The following is a 19,560-nucleotide window of genomic DNA, read 5'->3' as shown; positions in this document are numbered from 1 at the left end:
GAGAGATGGGGGAGGCGAGGAGATAGGAGATGAGATTAAGAAAGAATAGAGATTCTTATTATCTTCAGCTTGAAGGAATTACAGGTAGGAGTTCTTATTTATGGGAGAATAATTTATAAAAAGACTGCAGTAGTGGTTGATGTTGCAATTATAGTTGCAAGTGGGATTCCAGTAGGTTGTATCACAGATACCAATCTTGGATAAGTCACTTCTCCTTTCGGTTGGTGATGCGGGTTGCTCCTATACCCGATCTGCCTGCTCGGCCCATGACACAATTCTCCTTCACATCACAAGACAGCACACTAACAAGATTATAATTCGGTTTCAGAACAATTAAAACTTCCATATCCCATCTACAGCAAACCCTAGATTATGCAGAACACCAAATTAACAAGAAAATTGCATCATCTAAGCATATAGAATCCAAGTAAAGGGATTTGAATAGAGAAATTAAAATGGAAAATTAGAAAAATTTACCTTCAACGCCTCGAATTGGGGAAGCGATTCTCTGGGAACGTGTGAGGAGGGTGAAGGGGACAAGGAAACCTGCAGAACGGGGTAGAGCACGAGTTCTTCCGGATAAGACTCGGATCGGATCGGATTGGATCGGGTCGAAGCGGATCGGATTGAGTCGGATGGGAATTGACCCGATCTTTTTCCGGGTTTGAATGTGTTTTTTTATCGAGTAGATCCGCATATAACTAGCCCCAGCGTACCAGGGAATGAGAGCATTAGGGAGCCGTTTCCTTGCATACTGTTGCAATTATAATGCAATTATAACTATATACAAATACAGATGGCAAGTATACTGCAATTATAACTATGTACGGATTCAAATTAAGTATTTATTTGAATGTATTTAAATCCAACTGATAATCATTACATTTAGGGCACGTTTGGTTTGAGTTATATAATATTACATAGTATTTCGATATATACAGATATTTTGGATTTCTAAATGAAATTACTACTGATATTGCATTAGCACGTTTGGTTTAATGCAGTAATGTAATGCTGGATTACAATGTTTATAGTATTACTATATTTGGTTCAGTATATAAAATTCAATAATCTTGACAAAAAAGTGTAATCTATTCCAAAATTATCCTTAGTCATATTTGGTAAACTTTTTNGGAATAGATTACACTTTTTTGTCAAGATTATTGAATTTTATATACTGATATTGCATTAGCACGTTTGGTTTAATGCAGTAATGTAATGCTGGATTAAAAATTTAGTAAAAAAATATTATTTGGTTCAGTATATAAAATTCAATAATCTTGACAAAAAAGTGTAATCTATTCCAAAATTATCCTTAGTCATATTTGGTAAACTTTTTTTTTACTATTTACAAATAATATTTTTTTACTAAATTTTATTTTAAATAATTTAAATTTTAAAAATTTTAAATTTTAAATTTTAAATTTGAACAAAAATACAAAATTTAATATTTTAATTTAAAATATAAATATGAAATTTATAAATTTAAAATCTAAAATCTAAATATAAATTTAAATTTAAAATTTAAAATCTAAAATCTAAATTTAAAATTTAGAATTTAAAATAAAATTTTGAATTTTAAAATTTAAAATTTAAAATTTAAAATTTAAAATTTAAATTTAGATTTTAGATTTTAAATTTTAAATTTAAATTTATATTTAAATTTTAGATTTTAAATTTATAAATTTCATATTTATATTTTAAATTAAAATATTAAATTTTGTATTTTTGTTCAAATTTAAAATTTTAAAATTTAAAAGTTGATAATTCAAAATTTTTAAATAAAATTTTTAAAATGACGTATTGAAAGGGTTTCGGTAGTTGGATGGATAAACTTGTAATTTTATATAATATGCAATATTAACCGTCTTTAGTAATCTAAGATACACACCCTACCCCCGGTAATATTTTCGGTGTAATCCTGCACCATTTATAATAATACTATATTACCGACCAGATTACATATTGGATGAACAAAATGTAATAATCCTGACAGGATTGCCTGTAATCCTGTCAAGATAACCCGAACCAAATGCACCCTTAGAGCTGCTTAAATATGCTCTACTGTAATAGTTTGAGTTATAACCAAATTCGCGGCATGCAAATTGGAGAAGTTAGAAAGAGTAACTATAAACCAAAAAAACAAAGACTTATCTTGTCTAATCACCTTTCAAATAAAAATATTTTTTATATTACAATAATCTCACTATCTAATATATATAAAATGATAAAACGATAAGATTTTGTAAATATATCTCTGAGATGAACACCACCGTATGTATAAAATGATAAAATTTTGTAATACACTTATCAAATGTATGCAACTAAATAAGTAATTTATAGTTACAATATTTTTTATTGTAAACAGTCAAATAATATGTATATAATCATAACTATTATATTTCTAGCTGTATATATATATCTAATTATACTGTATTGGCAATAACATCTCAATCTAACGATCGACCGTATCTAGTGTAATTAGCTAAGACTTAACTGTTGGTACTCAAGCTCTTATATCCGAAGGCTAGTTGCTTCACGTTTTATAAAATGCGATGTTTGGATAGTTATTAATTTGCAATTTTGGTTGATTTTTGTTGATTTGGGTGAATTTAGAAGTGCAAGTAAATTAAATGATTTACATATAGTAATCATTATGGTTCAGGACTTATAGGAAAGTAAGCAATAGAAACTAATCCATTTATTTCCATTTTGAAGAAAAATTTCAACCCAAAATCCTTTTCTACTAGAATGCTTTGAATTATAAATTAATTAAAGTTTCCAAACAGAGTGTTACTACCTACAAGTACTTAAACATTAATCTAGTAGAACTGATGGTTTAAATTTTCTTAATTTTTATAATCAAATCTTACAACTTAATTTAGTTAATTAAATATTTACTATCATTATATTAAAATGATGTGATGTTTTAATTTAGTCGACTAATTCTTATAATCAAGCCCTAATTTAGGATTTGTTTTCTTTTATTTGAAGGGTGGTATTGAACTTGGCGAAGTAACAAAGGCAACAAAGGCGGTTGTTTGATTGATTTACTAATGAGTGGCTTTAAAATAAATTGTAAATATTATTTGCGAAATGAATGAAATAGATAACGGGCTATTTTTTCTAAAAATATTAAATTGTAAATGAAAAGCACATTTACTTCACTCTATTAACTTTTATTTCCACATATTTTTTGAAAAAGATAATTTATGATTTTGAGATAACTTTACTTTCTAGTAAAAACTAAATAAACTATTTGTCAATTTTCTTAAAAATAATCAGAGAAATTAGAGCCACCACTTGATAAATAAAAATTGAACTTTATTGCCATTAATTTATTTTATTAAATATTAATAAATCATAAATTGAAAAAAAAAAAAAAAAGATATGGAAAGATGATTCTCGCAATATGGAGGGAAAGGTGATTCTGGATTCAATTTTCCGCTAGAGTCATGTAGCCGTTAAAAGGTCGACGAAACATCGAGAACGTTAGTATAAATAGCCGCAATCAGCGTCTCTTTCTCACGTGCTCTTCCCATTCGTCTCCTCCTCACCGCTACCCGTTCTATCCGCCTCCCTCCTCCTCTCCACGCCTAGGGTTTCTTCGACGCCTCCCCCCTCTCGAAACCCTAGATCGACTCCTCATGGCACTCTGCTTCGTCTCCTCCCCTCTCGAGCTCCGCTCCCCCTTTCTCCCCCTCAAGAACACCGCTTTCCCTCCCCGGAACCCTAGGATCTGCCACGACCTCCTCCTCCTCCGGCGCCGACGCCGCCGCCGGAGACCCCAGCTCTGGATCGATTCCTCCCTCGGCGACATCTTCGGCGACCTCGTCTCCGCCTTTCCCTCCCCCAATTCCCACGCCGTCCTCGGCCCTGCCCTCGGACTCATCTCCGGCGCCGCCATCTTCCTCTCCGCCCACCGCCGGAGTGGAAGAACCAACCTCGGCGTTGAATCCGACACCGCCGTCGGGGATTGGATCCTCTTCACGAGCCCAACCCCGTTCAATCGGTGCGTGCTCCTCCGATGCCCCTCGGTGTCGTTCGAGGACGGCGGGGAATTATTGGATGGACTGAACGAGAGACTGGTGAGGGAGGAGCGGCACTACGTGAATTTGAGCAGGGGAAGGATCCCTGCCGCAGAGAAGGAGGGGGAGAGGGGGACGGATGACGAGGTCTTGTATCAGAGGGTTTCTGTCGGGACAGATGACGGAGGCGTGATATCGATGGATTGGCCGGATAATTTAGACATCGAGAAGGAGCATGGGTTGGATTCAACCATACTGATTGTGCCGGGTACTGCTGAAGGGAGCATGGATAGAAATGTGAGGATCTTTGTGGTGGACTCGCTCAAGCATGGGTATTTCCCTGTTGTGATGAATCCACGTGGGTGTGGCGGCTCTCCTCTGACCACAGCCAGGTGAATATGTGATTGGAGTTCTTGAATATTTATTTTTGTTAATGTGACTAAATATTGAAGGATTAGACTCGGGTGCTGTTGTGAAAGAATTGAATTTTGTGAAACATTTCTTGTACCATTTTGTTGGATGAAAGGGGAAGCAAATAGTTGCAAATGGAATCATTCTGTCTAACTAAACTCGACAGAAACCTAGTTCTTCTTGCTTTTCAATTTTGTTAGTTGAGTTCTTGAGTGTCAGAAGAAATTCAGCAATTCCAGAGGAAATCAGTTGAAATGAACTAAATTTGTCAAGAACAAAAGAGCCAGCAATATAACTCGCAACGTTTTAAAATAGGTAGTAGTAAGAGAGACATCAAAATATATATATATATTTTGAGAGAAATCAAACAGTAGAGAAGAACTCTTTCTGGTTAATTTGTTTGTTGATAGTCAGTTGGTTGTTTTTTGCATGTCTCTCTTAATTTCATCTCACTTTTACGATTTTATCTTTAATATTCCGGCTTTCTTGATATTCCAAACATTTTTCATTTTAGGAAGTTCCAATCCTATCCTTGTGACTGGGACTTGTGCAAGAATACGTTTTATCCAAGAATTGAATATTCTTACTGAGAATGGTTAGTTGTTCTTAATTGTAGGGCTTCTAAGCTGCTTGCTCATGTAGGTTATTCACAGCTGCTGACAGCGATGATATCTGCACAGCAGTTCAATTTGTTAATCATTTGAGGCCATGGACAACACTGATGGCTGTTGGGTGGGGATACGGTGCAAATATGCTGACAAAGTATCTTGCTGAAGTAGGAGAGGCTACTCCTCTCACAGCTGCTGTATGCATAGACAACCCTTTTGACTTGGAGGAAGCAACAAGGTCATTCCCTCATCATATTGCTTTGGACCAAAAGCTGACTAGTGGGTTGATAGATATTCTGCGAGCTAATAAGGTCGCTATATATTTCTAACTATGGATATATTTTTTATGCTCTTGTATTTCTCATTTGGAAATTATTAAAGGAACAAAATTTTTCATTGCAGGAGGAAATTTATTACTTAAGTAAATTATGTTTAACTATTTTTAGATACATATAGCTTTTATAGCACCTTCACTATGTGCAACAGATTATTGACATTTACATTTTTCAGGAATTCTTCCAGGGACGAGCTAAAGGTTTTGATGTTCAAAAAGCTTTGTCAGCTACATCTGTTCGTGATTTTGATGTAGGAATATCCATGGTTTCTTATGGGTTTGATAGTGTTGAGGCCTTCTATGCAAAAAACAGTTCAAGGCAATTAGTTGGAGGCGTGAAGATTCCTGTACTTTTTATTCAGGCAATATTTTAATACCAGAAACTGAATATATCTCACTTTTTACTTGGCATACCTGCTCTATCTTATGTGGATGTGTTGGTTTCAGCATTTATCTTATGATAATCATTTAATCTGGTCTCATATTGCTGAGTTCGGTGATGTTTATCTTCTTATTATCATGCAATCCTGTTCCATTTTTACCAATTGTTGCTTTTTAATCCTGTGATGACTGATAAGACAATTGCATGCAATTCTATGCTGCTAACTGATTATATTGAAGACCCTAATTTCACAGATCTGTATCATATTTAGAGCATAAACTGTTTTTCTTTTATTATGTGACATCCTCTGTGCCTCTATACAGAAATATTCTTGCAAAGCACATGTTTTATCTCTCTTTATCTCAGCTACAGATATGCTTGATGGTATTCTAAGGGGATACTGAGTATAACTGTAGTTTGTTGAAGAAAGAACTTTCGCAAGGACTCCATGGACCTCAATATTAGAGTTTCTAATTTCCACCGTATGAACTGTATGAAATTCTCTGAGTTTTGTTTTAAGGCAATTATGTGATTGAAATTTACATTATACGTGCCAACCAATTTCAATCTCTGATTTTTAGGAGTAATTTCTTGGACTTTGGTTATTTTATGCTTATATTGGTAGTGAATTATTGTGAGGAACTTTTATTTTCTCTTTCAAAGGCCTCATTGATCATTTAAATTTTATAGAGTGACGATGGGACCGTGCCACTATTTTCTGTACCACGTAGTTTAATAGCAGAAAATCCTTTTACAAGCCTCCTCCTCTGCTCTTGTCTGCCTTCAACTAACATCAGAATCGAGAGATCTGCTGTTCTTTGGTGCCAACATCTTGCCATAGAGGTAATATTTTGGAAACGAGTGTTTGATTGTTTCCATTTGAGTTGTCAATGTGTCTCTATTTGGGTTGTTCATGTGGTAGCCAATATGGTCCTAACTAATATTTCTTTGAGAAATTGATTTCTCATTGCACTCGTTGAAGGCCTTTTTGTGAGGTTTTTAATAGCTCTTACTTTCCTCAAATGCTTTCATATATAGATCCCATTTTGAAAACCTATTTAACATTTATATTGATTATAATTTTTTAAAATTTTCAATGCGAATATGTACAACTAGCTTTATCGCTTTCTATTCTATCATTTCTTATGATACTGTAGGAAGTTATTATTATCTTAAGTTTATGTATTTGACTTGTGCAGTGGCTGTCTGCAGTGGAGCTTGCACTTTTAAAGGGCCGCCATCCTCTTTTGAAAGATGTAGATATCACTATCAATCCTTCAAAAGGTCTAGCATTTGTTGATGGTGGAGCATCAGACAAGAAAACGTCAAGTGAGAATAAAGTTCGTGGGAGCAATGCTTCTGCTACTTTTCTTGCTAGCCATAATATTCCAAACAGAAATTCTCTGTTAAAGCTGACACAGTCAAATCCTGTTAATGGATTTCTTGTTGATCCACTTTTTAATGGAGATTCTAGAGCAGAAAACAAGGAGAACAGCCGATCAAAACAAGCTACTGAATTAGACAGGGCCAATAGAGTTGGTGATATGGAGCAGAAACAAGATAGCTTGGTAGATAGTGACGAAAGTCAAGTACTACAAACTGCTGTTGTTGTCATGAACATGCTTGATTATACTATGCCGGGTACTTTGAATGATGAACAGAAAAGGAAGGTACAACATCTAAATGATATCCCTTCCATTTTGTCGCTAATAGCCATAATTTCTAAGCCGATTGTTTTTTTTTTAAAAAAATTCATCTCAACTGTTTCAATTTGTGGTCTCTTTCAAACTCTAAACTTGTTTTGCAGTTGTGCAAGAAAAAAAATGAACATTGAGCTAAATGTTGATTTTTTTTTTTTTTACTTATCTCTGATGACACATTTTCTTCACCAAAGTTGGAAATGAATTCTCTGTTCAAGATTCCCTTACAAATTGAGCTATGGGGTTTCGTAGGTGGACCTAGCTTTGTGGAAATCGGATTTAAATTGACTTCAGTCTGCTTTGTGTTAGTCAGAATTAGGAGAAAAAAAATATGATAATAGTTTTAGTCGAAATTTTTTGTGGAATATAATAGCTTGGACCTTATTATCAGTTTCATATATATTCTCTGTGCCAATCATTCATTAAAAATGAGGACAGTGCAAATATGAAATCATTAATGCTTGACTAATTGTATTTATCTTTTTTCTTTTCTTCAAAGCTGCTGTTTTAATGTCGCTACACCTAGTATACATCTATCATGTGAGGCAATAATTGGATGCCTAAAAGCTACTTAATGTAGATAGTTGCTGCTTTCATGTATGTTTGCTTATGCTTTGGTATCTTACAAATGTGAAGTATATATTGAACGATAGTAGGAAGGCTTGCTGTAAGTTAAATTTTCGTTCCTTCCTAAGGTTCTAACTGCCATGGAACAAGGAGAAACTCTAATGAAAGCTCTGGAAGGAGCTGTTCCAGAAGATGTCCGTGGGAAGCTCACAACTGCTGTTACTAACATCCTGCAAACTCAGCGAGCAAACTTGAATCTTGACTCGTTAACAAAGATTGGCTGGACTAATGTGGCATCAGAAGTCAAGACAAGGATCCAAGATAAGATAAAGGGATTCTCAACCTCTTCAAGTGGGAGTAGTGAGGCCACTTCATCAGATCACAGTAAAAGTGCTGCTGGTAGTGAGGAAGTAACACAAAATGATGTTAATTTATTTTCGGATAATATCAACACCCACGAAAATATTGGGTCATCTCAAGCTAAGGCATCCCAACCTGAATCTCAAATGGAAAGTGAAAAGATCCAGCCTAACAAATTTGAGAAACCAAGTTCCATGACAAGAGATGATGATAGTGAGCAGCATCGTGTCGACCAGGGCCATGAAATAGCTGGGAAGTCTTTAGATTATCAAGAAGTGGTTAATGATGCCAATGGTAGTACCATTAAAGATGAAGTCAAGAGAGCAGATTCTCTTCCAGAACAAAATACACAAGCTCAGTCTTCAATTTCTGGAGAAGTATTTTCATCTAGCGAATCCACTTCTGAACACCAGGTGATACAAAAGGAAGTGAATGGAACTCAGCTGAATGAAGAAAAGCCTGCTCAGAACATGGTTGATCAAAGTGTGCAAAACTCAAAAGTAGAACCTGCGCCACAACACCCATCTTCGAAACCACCCTCTATCAGTATAACTCAAGCCTTAGATGCCTTAACTGGATTTGATGACTCGACTCAGATGGCGGTTAATAGTGTGTTTGGAGTTATTGAGAATATGATTGACCAATTAGAGAAAAGAAATGAACTTGAAAATGCTGACACAAATAAGGCAGAGGATCAGGAAACATTAGATACAGCTGATGGCAAGCCTTTCTTGAACAACAATGTGCCTGACAAGATAGAGGAAAGGCAGAATGGAGTAAGTGCTGAGTCAAACATAATTCATTCGTCTAGTCAACCAAAAAATAACACCAACAATAGGCACTCGCAAGAAAATAATAGTGTTAGTAATTATTTGGAAGGTTATGTCTTAAACAATGTTGAGCCTGAACAGAACGTTTTACTAAATCCTTACTGGAGTATGCAATGTGCCGCATATCTTCATAGATATCTTTCCAAACAGTTACCAATGAAATCGTCTGAATTAGACACAGCAACTGATCTATTCCTTGACCCAGAAGAAGGTAAATGGAAAATGGCAGATCAGGCTAAGAATATTAACGATGATATAAGTGACAGCAGAAAATATCATAGTGTTTCCGAAGAATCTCAAACCTCTAATTCCTTGCCAAGGTTAGTTGGAATGGATAATGTTATTGAGCCATCATACATTATATTAGAAACTGACTTGTCAAAATCTAATAATCAGTCAGCTCAAGAATTTGATACACTCAGCGGTCAGTTTGCACAGGATGATGCAATAAAGGAGCTGATATTCTTGATTAAAGGAAAATTACTGGAAGCTTTGAAAGTTGAAGTTGGTCGCAGATTAGGCATATCTGTCATAGAGGAACTGCAGAGCAGCCTTGCAAATGAAATGGAACGTCTCGCCACTGTTGTGTCTCAAGAAGTTGTTTGCAACAGTGAATTGAATCTGATCTCGATCTCAAAAATTGATGAGCCAGCTAAACTGAAATATGGCTCAATTGAAGGAGAGTTTATGATTAGGACGATATCATCTGCAGTTAAGGAGGCAAGCCATCTGCGGAAAGTTCTTCCAGTTGGTGTCATTGTAGGTACCGTGTTAGCGTCTTTAAGGAATTATTTCCATGTTGGTGTTCAGCAGGATGATGATCGAAACAAAGCAATTAGTGAACATGGCCAGATGCAGGAGAAGATTCATGCTTTAGAGAATGGCATTGGCAATGAAGGTCATTTTGATGAGAAGGTTCGACATGATGAGATAGAAAAGTCAACGAGTGGTGTAGGTAAAAGCCTTGAGACAAACAGATCAGGCAATAAAGGCATCATGGTTGGGGCTGTTACAGCTGCTTTGGGTGCTTCAGCTTTGTTGGCACATCATCAGGTAAAGCATCACATTTGCTTACAAAATTACTAATTTTATAGGTGGTATGCTTCTATGCTCTTTGAAGCAATTGTTGTGCTTGCTATATCTTGTTATTGTTTTGTTTCTATTCCTTAGACTCGTCAAACTCAATTTTCTTTGGTCAGGCTGTGGTTCTTTGACACCAAACATAGACGAGGAGCAATGCCGCATTTGCTCTTTTCCTTCTCTTTTCTTTTCCTCTTCTTTTTCTATTTGGCATTGCTTCCTAGTATCTCACCATGCATTTTATGTATAATGATGTATATTTAACAGTAGAAATCAGCCAGAAATTTCTCTTCAAGTAACTGGGTAATGATTATGCAGAATATTTTGAGAAGATTGGATAATATATAGGTACTAAAGGATTGAACATTGTTAACTGAAGTTTTCTAAGTGATCAAATACAGTTTTTTAAGATTGTTTTTTTAGGCGAAAGCTTTCAATTCAAATAGAATGTTATTTTGGTACACCTTTATAGTTGCTGAGACAGGCTTAACATTATTCTTCCCTAATGTTGTTAGTATCTGCAAAAGCACCCAGGAGATACAAATGCTACCAATTATTTGCTGACTGTTCATAATTCTGTTTATTTTTTCAACAAAAGAGCGAGGAAGATAAAGAAGCAATGGAATCTTCATCTGTTCCAAAGGGATCTATCCTGGAGGAACATTTGAAGCTTGGGGAAACAGTGCAAGAAAAAAGCCAGAATAATATAATGAGCAGCCTTGCTGAAAAAGCCATGTCTGTTGCTGGTCCAGTAGTACCTACAAAAAGTGATGGGGAAGTTGATCATGAAAGGTAAGATTTACTTTCAGTTTTCTGCTTATTTTCTTGTTTTCCTCATAAATTATAATATCCTCTCTCTTCGATCTTCCTACTTGTCTTAAGATGGCGTTTGTTTATGTTGGACATGTATGAGAAGACTGGTTGCTGTTCTAGCAGAACTGGGACAAAAGGGTGGCATTTTGAGATTAGTTGGTAAAATTGCTCTACTTTGGGGTGGCATACGTGGTGCTATGAGCTTGACCGACCGACTCATCTTATTCTTACATATTGCCGAACGGCCTTTACTGCAGAGGTCGGTTATGGTTGTTTTATTTAATTTTGGTAGAACTAACTGGTTGTTTTACGTCTTCCTCTTTCGCATGAATTATGAAGAATGTGAAATTAGTGGTTTTCTGCATAATTAGCTTCCTGTGAAATTCTCTCTTGAAGTAATATTGTGTTTTATTTTATTTTATCATGTACTAATTTTATCACCCATGAGAGAATTGCATGTGCTTGGCATGCCATTTGGAATAATGTGTGCGAAGAACTTGTTTAGGGACATCGACCCCATAAGAAGAGGCCATATTAACATTAGCAATTATGTCAATATGTAGACGCCAGATTTTCTTTAGGATGGTGAATTCTGGAAGTTTTAAGTGTTCACATCTACTAGCCTTGTTCTCTTCCACATCTTTTTTGATTTTTCTAATTGTTTTATTGGCTTTAACATTAGGGTTTTAGGTTTTGCCTGCATGGTGCTTGTTCTCTGGTCTCCTGTCGTTATTCCCCTTATGCCAACACTTGTTCAGAGTTGGACAACAAATTCTTCTACTGGAATCGCTGGCTATGCTTGCATAGTAGGACTTTACGTCTCTGTAATGATCCTCACCATGCTGTGGGGCAAAAGAATTAGGGGGTATGATGATCCACTTGAACAATATGGGCTCGAACTCACATCTGCAGCCAGGGTATGAAATTTAATTTTGGTAAAAATGTAAACCCCTCAACTATAGGTTATTTTTAAATAGGCTTTTTTTTCCCACACCCTATAACACATGTATTTTGTTTATTATATAACTCCAGTTCAATTAGTGATACCGTGATACCATTAAAGATAATGATGATTCTGTTAAATTCAACTGCTTTACTTGGTTTTCTGCTGCCCGAACTGTTTATTCTATTAACAGTTAATGGCCAATCGCTAACAGCAACTAGTTTTAATGGACCCAAATTGAATTGACAAGATTTCTTTGAAATCAAAGAAAGAAATAGTTTATCTATCAAAAAAAATACAGCTGAGGGATTTTTTTTTTTGAAATGATTTGAGGGATCAATTTCAAAATGGTCTTCAAATTGAAGGGTCTTCATGCAATTCCACCTTTATTTTTTTCCCAGGGCATATCACATTGTTGGCAGAGTTTTCTCTTTTTTTTCCCCATTTTTGTGAATTATCAGTTTTGTAATTCACTGTCCCAAGGATTAGCAGTTGCTAACTTTGAGAGATTTTTTTTTGAAATAATTTGAGGGATCAATTTCAAAATGATCTTCAAATTGAAGGGTCTCCATGCAGTTCCACCTTTAATTTTTTTCCAGGACATATCACATTGTTGGCAGAGTTTTCCTTTTTTTTCCCCATTTTTGTGAATTATCAGTTTAGCAGTTGCTAACTTTAAGATATTTGCTGCAGGTCTATGATTTTCTGAAGGGTTTGGTTGGAGGGGTTATGGTTGTCTTATGTATACATTCGATAAATGGTTTACTTGGTTATGCATGCCTCTCTTGGCCTTCAAGCTTGCCGTCATTATCAGCAGGTGCTATTATCCTACTCAGAACTTACACAAAAACAATAATGCTGGTTGTTAGAGGGCTTGTTACAGCAACTGGCATTGCTCTAGTGGAAGAGTTATTATTCAGGTCATGGCTTCCAGAGGAAATTGCTGTCGATATTGGATATTACCAGGCTGTTGTACTATCCGGTATTGCATTTTCTTTGATTCACAGGTATGTTTCAGTTTTGTTCAGCCTTTTTGCAGTAAAAGTCCACCTCTTCCTGAAGTTGCAAAGGCAGGATCTTTGCAACATTGATCTGCTTTCACTTTTTAGGGCCAAATTAATCCTTTACTACAGGACAATGGCTATTAGACCATTGTCCCATATATTTGAAACTCAAAATTGATCAATAAAAACTGCTTTCTTTGGTCCTTCAGTGGAGGGGCAGTTCGGCTGTAAAGTTGGAGAACAAGCTAAAGCTTTTAAAAAGAAAGTCAATTGTTTTATGCCAAAAACGAGAAGATATGAATATGTTCACAAAAAACACTTGTTGACAGTATGTTTGCCATTTTGTTTGACTCCATTCTAGCTTTCAATCTATTCCTGATCCACTTTTAGTTTGTCACACTTTTTAAGTTTTTTCTTTCCTGTGCTTTACCTTCAGAATCTCTGATTTTGGACCTAAGTTCTATTTACATGTTAATGGAGGCACAAGGATTTGAGGCACTTATGATGATATTTTCCTTATAGAAACTCAATTGTTTTGTAGAATATTACAATTATGCTATTGAAAGGAAATATGCAGGAACTAAGAATTTTCATTTATTACTTCGAAAATATAGAGGTTTCGAATTGCTTCTTCGAAAATGTAGAGGTTTCAAATAACATTCATAATCTTTCATACTAAATTATCAACATAGCTAGTTGAGCTATACAGAGAAGCAGCTGCTCTTATGTCTTATAAAAATTGCAGGTCCCCACCTTCAATACCAGGTTTCTTTCTGTTATCTTTGGTGCTTTCCGGAATCAAGCAGAATGCCCATGGAAAGCTCGCTGCGCCAATTGGCTTTCGTGCAGGAATTATGACCGCCAATTATATGTTACAAACTGGCGGTTTCATCATATACAAGCCCGGCACACCTTTCTGGCTGAGGAGCACCAACCCTTTGCACCCTTTTGACGGTGCCGTTGGCCTTTGCTTCAGTGCTTTATTAGCAATTCTCTTCTTTCCGCAAAAACCACATCAGAAGAATGCTTCATCAGTATCTTGAGAGCATTATTTGGAGACACCAATAAATTGGTTTATCAACAATTTGATGAGAAACCAGGCGGAATCGGTACAGCATAAATATTTAAGTCAGAATCAGTAAATCAAACAGGTAATCGCTTTGTGAAACATTTTGTGAGAGGTGGGGAGGAATAAACTCAGCTTAAAAGTGATACATGGAGCAAGTCTTTCTGCTGCAATGGCATTAGAGATGATGCAGTATGCTAGAGATTGAGATATCTCAATATCTCTGCAACGTGGAGATGCACCTTTTTTGTCGACGGAATAACTGTCATTGCTTAAAACATCAAATGACACAGCATGGCAGAATTAGATGTATAGTGAAGTGAGTGTACAGTGTATATGCCATGTATAGAGACATGATTTTGCTATAGCATCAGGTATTATATATATATATATATACTTAGCCGAGCACTCACTATTTTATTATTTGGCGAGAATAGGTTCTCGGTATTTTATTATCCTGTTTTCCCTTTTGCTTTGTGCGCATGTTTGTTTGTTTTATGTGTATTTGCATTTGTTTATCCTTTCTGTTTACCTGGGGAGAATGAATCAAAGTGTTTGATAATCCAAGGCTTAAGAAGGAGATCTGATCAAAGCAACATCATGCCTTATCCTCATGAACAGGTTAGTACTAATACAGTCGACTCAACCCTTTTTATTTTATTTTACTTTATTTATTTATTTTTTTGTTTGCCCCTCCCCTGCCTTTCACTTTTTTTTTTTCGCTAGTTTTACAGGACAACTCCATTTTACGGATCTTTAATTTCAGCCTTCTGCTTTGTTGGCATGCAGGAACATAAATTTCAAAGACTCTGGCTTGTACTTATCATGTGGGATACATCGTTTGGATCGCACCCAATTCAGCGCATATTCAAGTATTCAACGCATACGCGGCTTCGCAATGGTGCCTTTTAACAAGAACTATACAAGACTCAGATCGGGCTATACCAGATGCAGGTCCATATGTTTGGTTATTGATGATAACAAAATTTCTTTTTTTATTCTTAGCCTTGGAGTTTCTATTCACTGCAGAGTATCTTTTCTCTTTTTTTCCCGGTCATTAAATACTGCTCTCATCTCAGTATCTATAAAGCGAGAGAAAGAAGACAAAAAAATAGCCAAAGAAGCATGGATCTACCTATTACTTGCCCAAAAGGAGAACATAAAGTCGCATTACATCTGCAACGAAAAAACTACTGGTGACTACAAATTCTTTATACAAAATACATCACTTAATCACAAAACACCCTTGATTGAGACCCTTCCTAAGCTATTGTAACCTCAACAGTCCTTGTCTTGCTCTCCGGCGGCGGCAGCTTCTCGACGACCACGGTAAGCACGCCGTTCTCGCACTTGGCGGTGATCGCCGACGGATTGGCGTCGTCAGGTAGCCGGAACTTCCTCAAGAATCGCGGTGAGGCCCTCCGCTCCAGGCGCAGGTACTTGCATCCTTCCTCCTCTGCTTCCTCCCTCTTTCGCTTCCCTGCACTCTTTATTACCAGCACCTTCTCATTCTCCAATGTCACCTATGTTTGAATACCAAGGTCAATAACTTGCATTGTTGGATTTGAAATATCAAATTAACTTCTTCTGTAGCCAGTTCTTCAAAACTTTTAAAAATAAATTCGATTAAATTACAACTTCCAGTGCCCACTTAGGTACCCTCAGTGAGAGAATCTATAATAATTTAAGCTATAATTGTGAAAAATCAGATGAAAAATGAGGTTCTAAGGCAAAAAAAAAAAAAAAAAAAAAAAAAAAAAAAAAAAAAAAAAAATTCTGAATTTTTAACTTAGTAATTTTTTAAAATTATTCTAAAAATATAACCCGTGCACTGCGTTATCTTAGCAGGCCAAAAGCCTCATTTAAAGTACTTTTATTATTTTATTAAAATACAAGCTTCTTCCATTTCATTCAAATTCACATTTAGGCCTATTGCAACGTAAAAACATCTTAAAAATAAAATTTTTTTGAAAAAACCCCCACAACAAAAATGTTAATTTCACATATTATTATTACTCAAATTAAGCTACGATTATAACAACTCAGAAGAGAATTAGTACCTGGATATCGGCCTTGGAGAACCCGGGGACGTCGAGGAAGAAGGTGTACTCCTTGGGGGTCTCGAGCACGTCGGCGGGGACGCTCCCGAACCCCTTCTCACCGTCGTGCTCGGCAGCGGCGCCGCCTCCTCCGCCGTGGCCACGGTGGCGGACGCCGCGGTGGGCCTCGTCGGGGCGCGGCGAGGGGAACACGAGCCTCTCGAGCGTCTCCGGTAGGTGGAAGAGGTGGCTCACCGCCGTGTCGAACAGGGCCGAATCCGCCATTAGATTCACCGACGCTTTCCTTCGTTCTCTCCGAATGCCCCCTTTTTTTTTTTTCTAGGGTTTAGTCGGGGACGGGAGGGACGGAGAAGGATTAATAGGCGGGGAGGGAACGTTCGAGAGGCGACGCGGTGTCCCCCCTGGCGAACGATCTAGAAGATCCCCGATTGTGAGTCGCGTCACACACTCACTACGAGTGAAGGTGAAATTACCGCTGACTCCGGATTCCCCGGAGGCATGTGTTGTTGCACGACAAAAATTTTATGCCCTAAAAAAAAATTATATATTTTTTAAAACTTTAAAAATATATCATTTATTTTTATTTTTATTTTTTTCAATATATTTTTTATATGTTCCTCCGTTATTCTAAAATAGTTAAATATCTATTATAGTTAAAAAAAATTAAAATGTCAATTTTGTCCTTAATCTAAGGGCAAATAAGAAATGTTGCTGACGGTAGAGGGATATATTTAAAAAAGATCAAAAGTCAAAATATCTTTTGTGCCCTTGACTTAGGCTTAGCTTGGTATTGAGGCCTAGTTAACGCTATTAGATAAAATGGAGTTGAGAAAAAAAAGTAAAAAGCATATAGGGATATGCTTCTGCGTTTTCCAGTGAAACCGCAGAATATATATCGTAACCGACATGCAAGTACGGAAACAAACAGGATATTTTTTCAACGTACCTCACCGCACGTAACGTAATCTTCCCGCAATTCCAAACGAAGTCTTAAGGCCCGATGATGGTGGAAGTGTATATTTGAAAGGACAAAATAGTAATTTNGCCTGTAATCGAACCCCTCGTCGGACTCCTCGAGTCCCCAACGAGCAACCCCAATACCGAGGTTGGCCACCAAGCTAGGTGTCTCCCGTCTTGCCAACCGATCTCTCCTCGAGAGTGCCTCATAACCGAATGCCTTGCTGCCTTCGTCGCCAGCCCAAGGACATTACAAGTTCTCCCCCAACTTGTACAATATGAGTATAGCCAAGCGTCTCGCCTCCCACGCGTTTCGCCCCCGCGACTCAATCCGCACGCCTCTAGCGTCGAGGTCCGGGTTTCGCGACATCGCATGCCACGAAGGCCAAGGAGGCGAGACTACCTCACTGCACGTAACGTAATCTCCCCGCAATTCCAAACGAAGTCTTAAGGCCCGATGATGGTGGAAGTGTATATTTGAAAGGATAAAATAGTAATTTTATACAGATAACAGAGTTTATTAACAGATTTTAACTCTAGGGATATATCTGAAATAAGTTAAAACGTAAAAAAAGTATTTTTAATATTAGCTTTCTAAGATGGTTAAATCAGAAAGTTGAAAATTTTTAAGGAATATATAAGAAATTGTCCATTACAAAAATTTTATAGACATGATCCCCGAATTAATTCGTTTGGAGACTTTACATATGGATGCTATGTGGTCCATCCGCGACAGCCATCAATTGAAAGAAAAAAAAAGAAAAAAAAAACCTGTGTTTTGGGAGAGAGAGAGAGAGAGAAAGCAGTAGAGAAGGGCAACCGACAGATCGGCCATGTGGCGTACATCCACACTGTCCCAAACTATTAGTATGGGGATTGTGCTCAAAAAATTTTTGTCTGTTGATCTGCCTCACATAACCGTTTCCTTGGAGCGCGGGGATGAATAAAAGAGATTTTATTCTATTTTTTTATATTTTTTTTGGCTATTTTATTTTGACCGGTCCTTCACCTATCGCTGCAGTTGGCTAGTGGATTCGATGCTGATTTTTTTTTTTTCTTTTTTTTAACCTTCACCTATCGCCTGTACGTCAATTTGTAAAATAATCATATTATTATTTTGACCTACAGTATGAATTAATTAAATAGCTTTATATTATTTATTTATCCTATTACATTATTTATAAGCATTAAATAGTCTTTTAGAAAGCAGTATTCAGGGAAGACGGGAAAAGTAGTAGAACTCTTTTAGATATATAAATTGTGATCGGACCCAAATATTTGAATTGTTTAAGGTTGCGTTATTAGTGTTATTTTTTCATATATTTCTATGTTTTTATTTTTTTTAGTAAGAACAGTAATAGTTCGCCTGGGCTGATCCTATGCCCATTTCTCCGTTCTGAACCCAAGCGTAGTAGTTTATTGGGCTGCGCTTGCTTGGGATGGGCTTTCTTCGTCCGGGCCGGTTGATTCCGATGTTTCACTGGGCTCTGCTAATAAGGACCAACTTGCAATTTTACATTAGTATAGGGCATATCCATACATTGTATCCCTGGCGTGTCTCTTACGGAGAAGTATTGGATGTCAGAGTAAGTTATCTCCAGATAATTTATGTTCGAGTTTGAATTTTAGTTTGAATTGTTAGTCCTTCCTAAGGATGATGTTTTAGGATAACGCGTTTCGCCTACATTGCATTTACATTCTAACAAAAATTAAAAAACAAAATGGTACTTATGCTGCGGCTGGATTGAAAAATAGTCTGAGACCTAGAGTAGACGCAAACTCAGAGTAGACGCTCTAATTTAGTGCTTCTACTTTTGCTGCAGATAAAATCTATTTTTTATATATATATATATATATATATATATATATATATNCGCGGCGAGGGGAACACGAGCCTCTCGAGCGTCTCCGGTAGGTGGAAGAGGTGGCTCACCGCCGTGTCGAACAGGGCCGAATCCGCCATTAGATTCACCGACGCTTTCCTTCGTTCTCTCCGAATGCCCCTTTTTTTTTTTTTCTAGGGTTTGGTCGGGGACAGGAGGGACGGAGAGGGATTAATAGGCGGGGAGGGAACGTTCGAGAGGCGACGCGGTGTCCCCCCTGGCGAACGATCTAGAAGATCCCCGATTGTGAGTCGCGTCACACACTCACTATGACTGAAGGTGAAATTACCGCTGACTCCGGATTCCCCGGAGGCATGTGTTGTTGCACGACAAAAATTTTATGCGCATGATCTCGGGAACTAATTAGTTTGGGGGGTTTTACGCCCTAAAAAAAAATTATATATTTTTCATAACTTTAAAAATATATCATTTATTTTTATTTTTATTTTTTTCAATATATTTTTTGTATGTTTCTCTGTTATTCTAAAATATTCTTACAATTACGACGGGTGAAGTTAATTTGGGTTAAATATG

The 19,560-nt window shown here is 36.7% G+C and overlaps 2 protein-coding genes and 1 long non-coding RNA gene across 7 annotated transcripts; 1 reads left to right on the top strand and 2 right to left on the bottom strand.

Moving 5' to 3' along the window:
- On the bottom strand, positions 31–605 carry LOC109706633. Its single transcript, XR_002215278.1, has 2 exons — positions 478–605; positions 31–302 (listed from the first exon to the last, which is right to left on the bottom strand). It is a non-coding gene; the product is annotated as an uncharacterized LOC109706633 (long non-coding RNA).
- On the top strand, positions 3,525–14,624 carry LOC109723671. 4 transcript variants are annotated; one of them, XM_020252118.1, is made up of 11 exons: positions 3,525–4,420; positions 5,082–5,358; positions 5,570–5,743; positions 6,454–6,606; positions 6,963–7,433; positions 8,159–10,273; positions 10,899–11,092; positions 11,217–11,372; positions 11,796–12,030; positions 12,750–13,063; positions 13,806–14,624. In XM_020252118.1, exons 1-11 carry the CDS (start codon positions 3,648–3,650, stop codon positions 14,101–14,103), a joined length of 5,160 nt encoding a protein of 1,719 aa, XP_020107707.1. In that variant the 5' UTR covers positions 3,525–3,647; the 3' UTR covers positions 14,104–14,624. The 4 variants fall into 4 exon arrangements, with proteins under 4 accessions (XP_020107707.1, XP_020107698.1, XP_020107715.1 ...); XM_020252109.1 differs by having other exon boundaries at positions 5,558–5,743; XM_020252135.1 differs by having other exon boundaries at positions 4,285–4,420; positions 5,056–5,358; positions 5,558–5,743.
- LOC109723687 (17.4 kDa class III heat shock protein) lies at positions 15,239–19,180 on the bottom strand. 2 transcript variants are annotated; one of them, XM_020252157.1, is made up of 3 exons: positions 19,039–19,180; positions 16,187–16,382; positions 15,239–15,649 (listed from the first exon to the last, which is right to left on the bottom strand). In XM_020252157.1, exons 1-3 carry the CDS (start codon positions 19,104–19,106, stop codon positions 15,389–15,391), a joined length of 525 nt encoding a protein of 174 aa, XP_020107746.1. In that variant the 5' UTR covers positions 19,107–19,180; the 3' UTR covers positions 15,239–15,388. The 2 variants fall into 2 exon arrangements, with proteins under 2 accessions (XP_020107746.1, XP_020107738.1); XM_020252149.1 differs by lacking the exon at positions 19,039–19,180 and having other exon boundaries at positions 16,187–16,673.

The sequence above is a fragment of the Ananas comosus genome, linkage group 2, assembly GCF_001540865.1.
Source record: "Ananas comosus cultivar F153 linkage group 2, ASM154086v1, whole genome shotgun sequence".
NCBI classification, from domain to species: domain Eukaryota; kingdom Viridiplantae; phylum Streptophyta; class Magnoliopsida; order Poales; family Bromeliaceae; genus Ananas; species Ananas comosus.
Note: the sequence above shows the minus strand (reverse complement) of the source record. Positions and strands in the feature narration are given on the sequence as shown.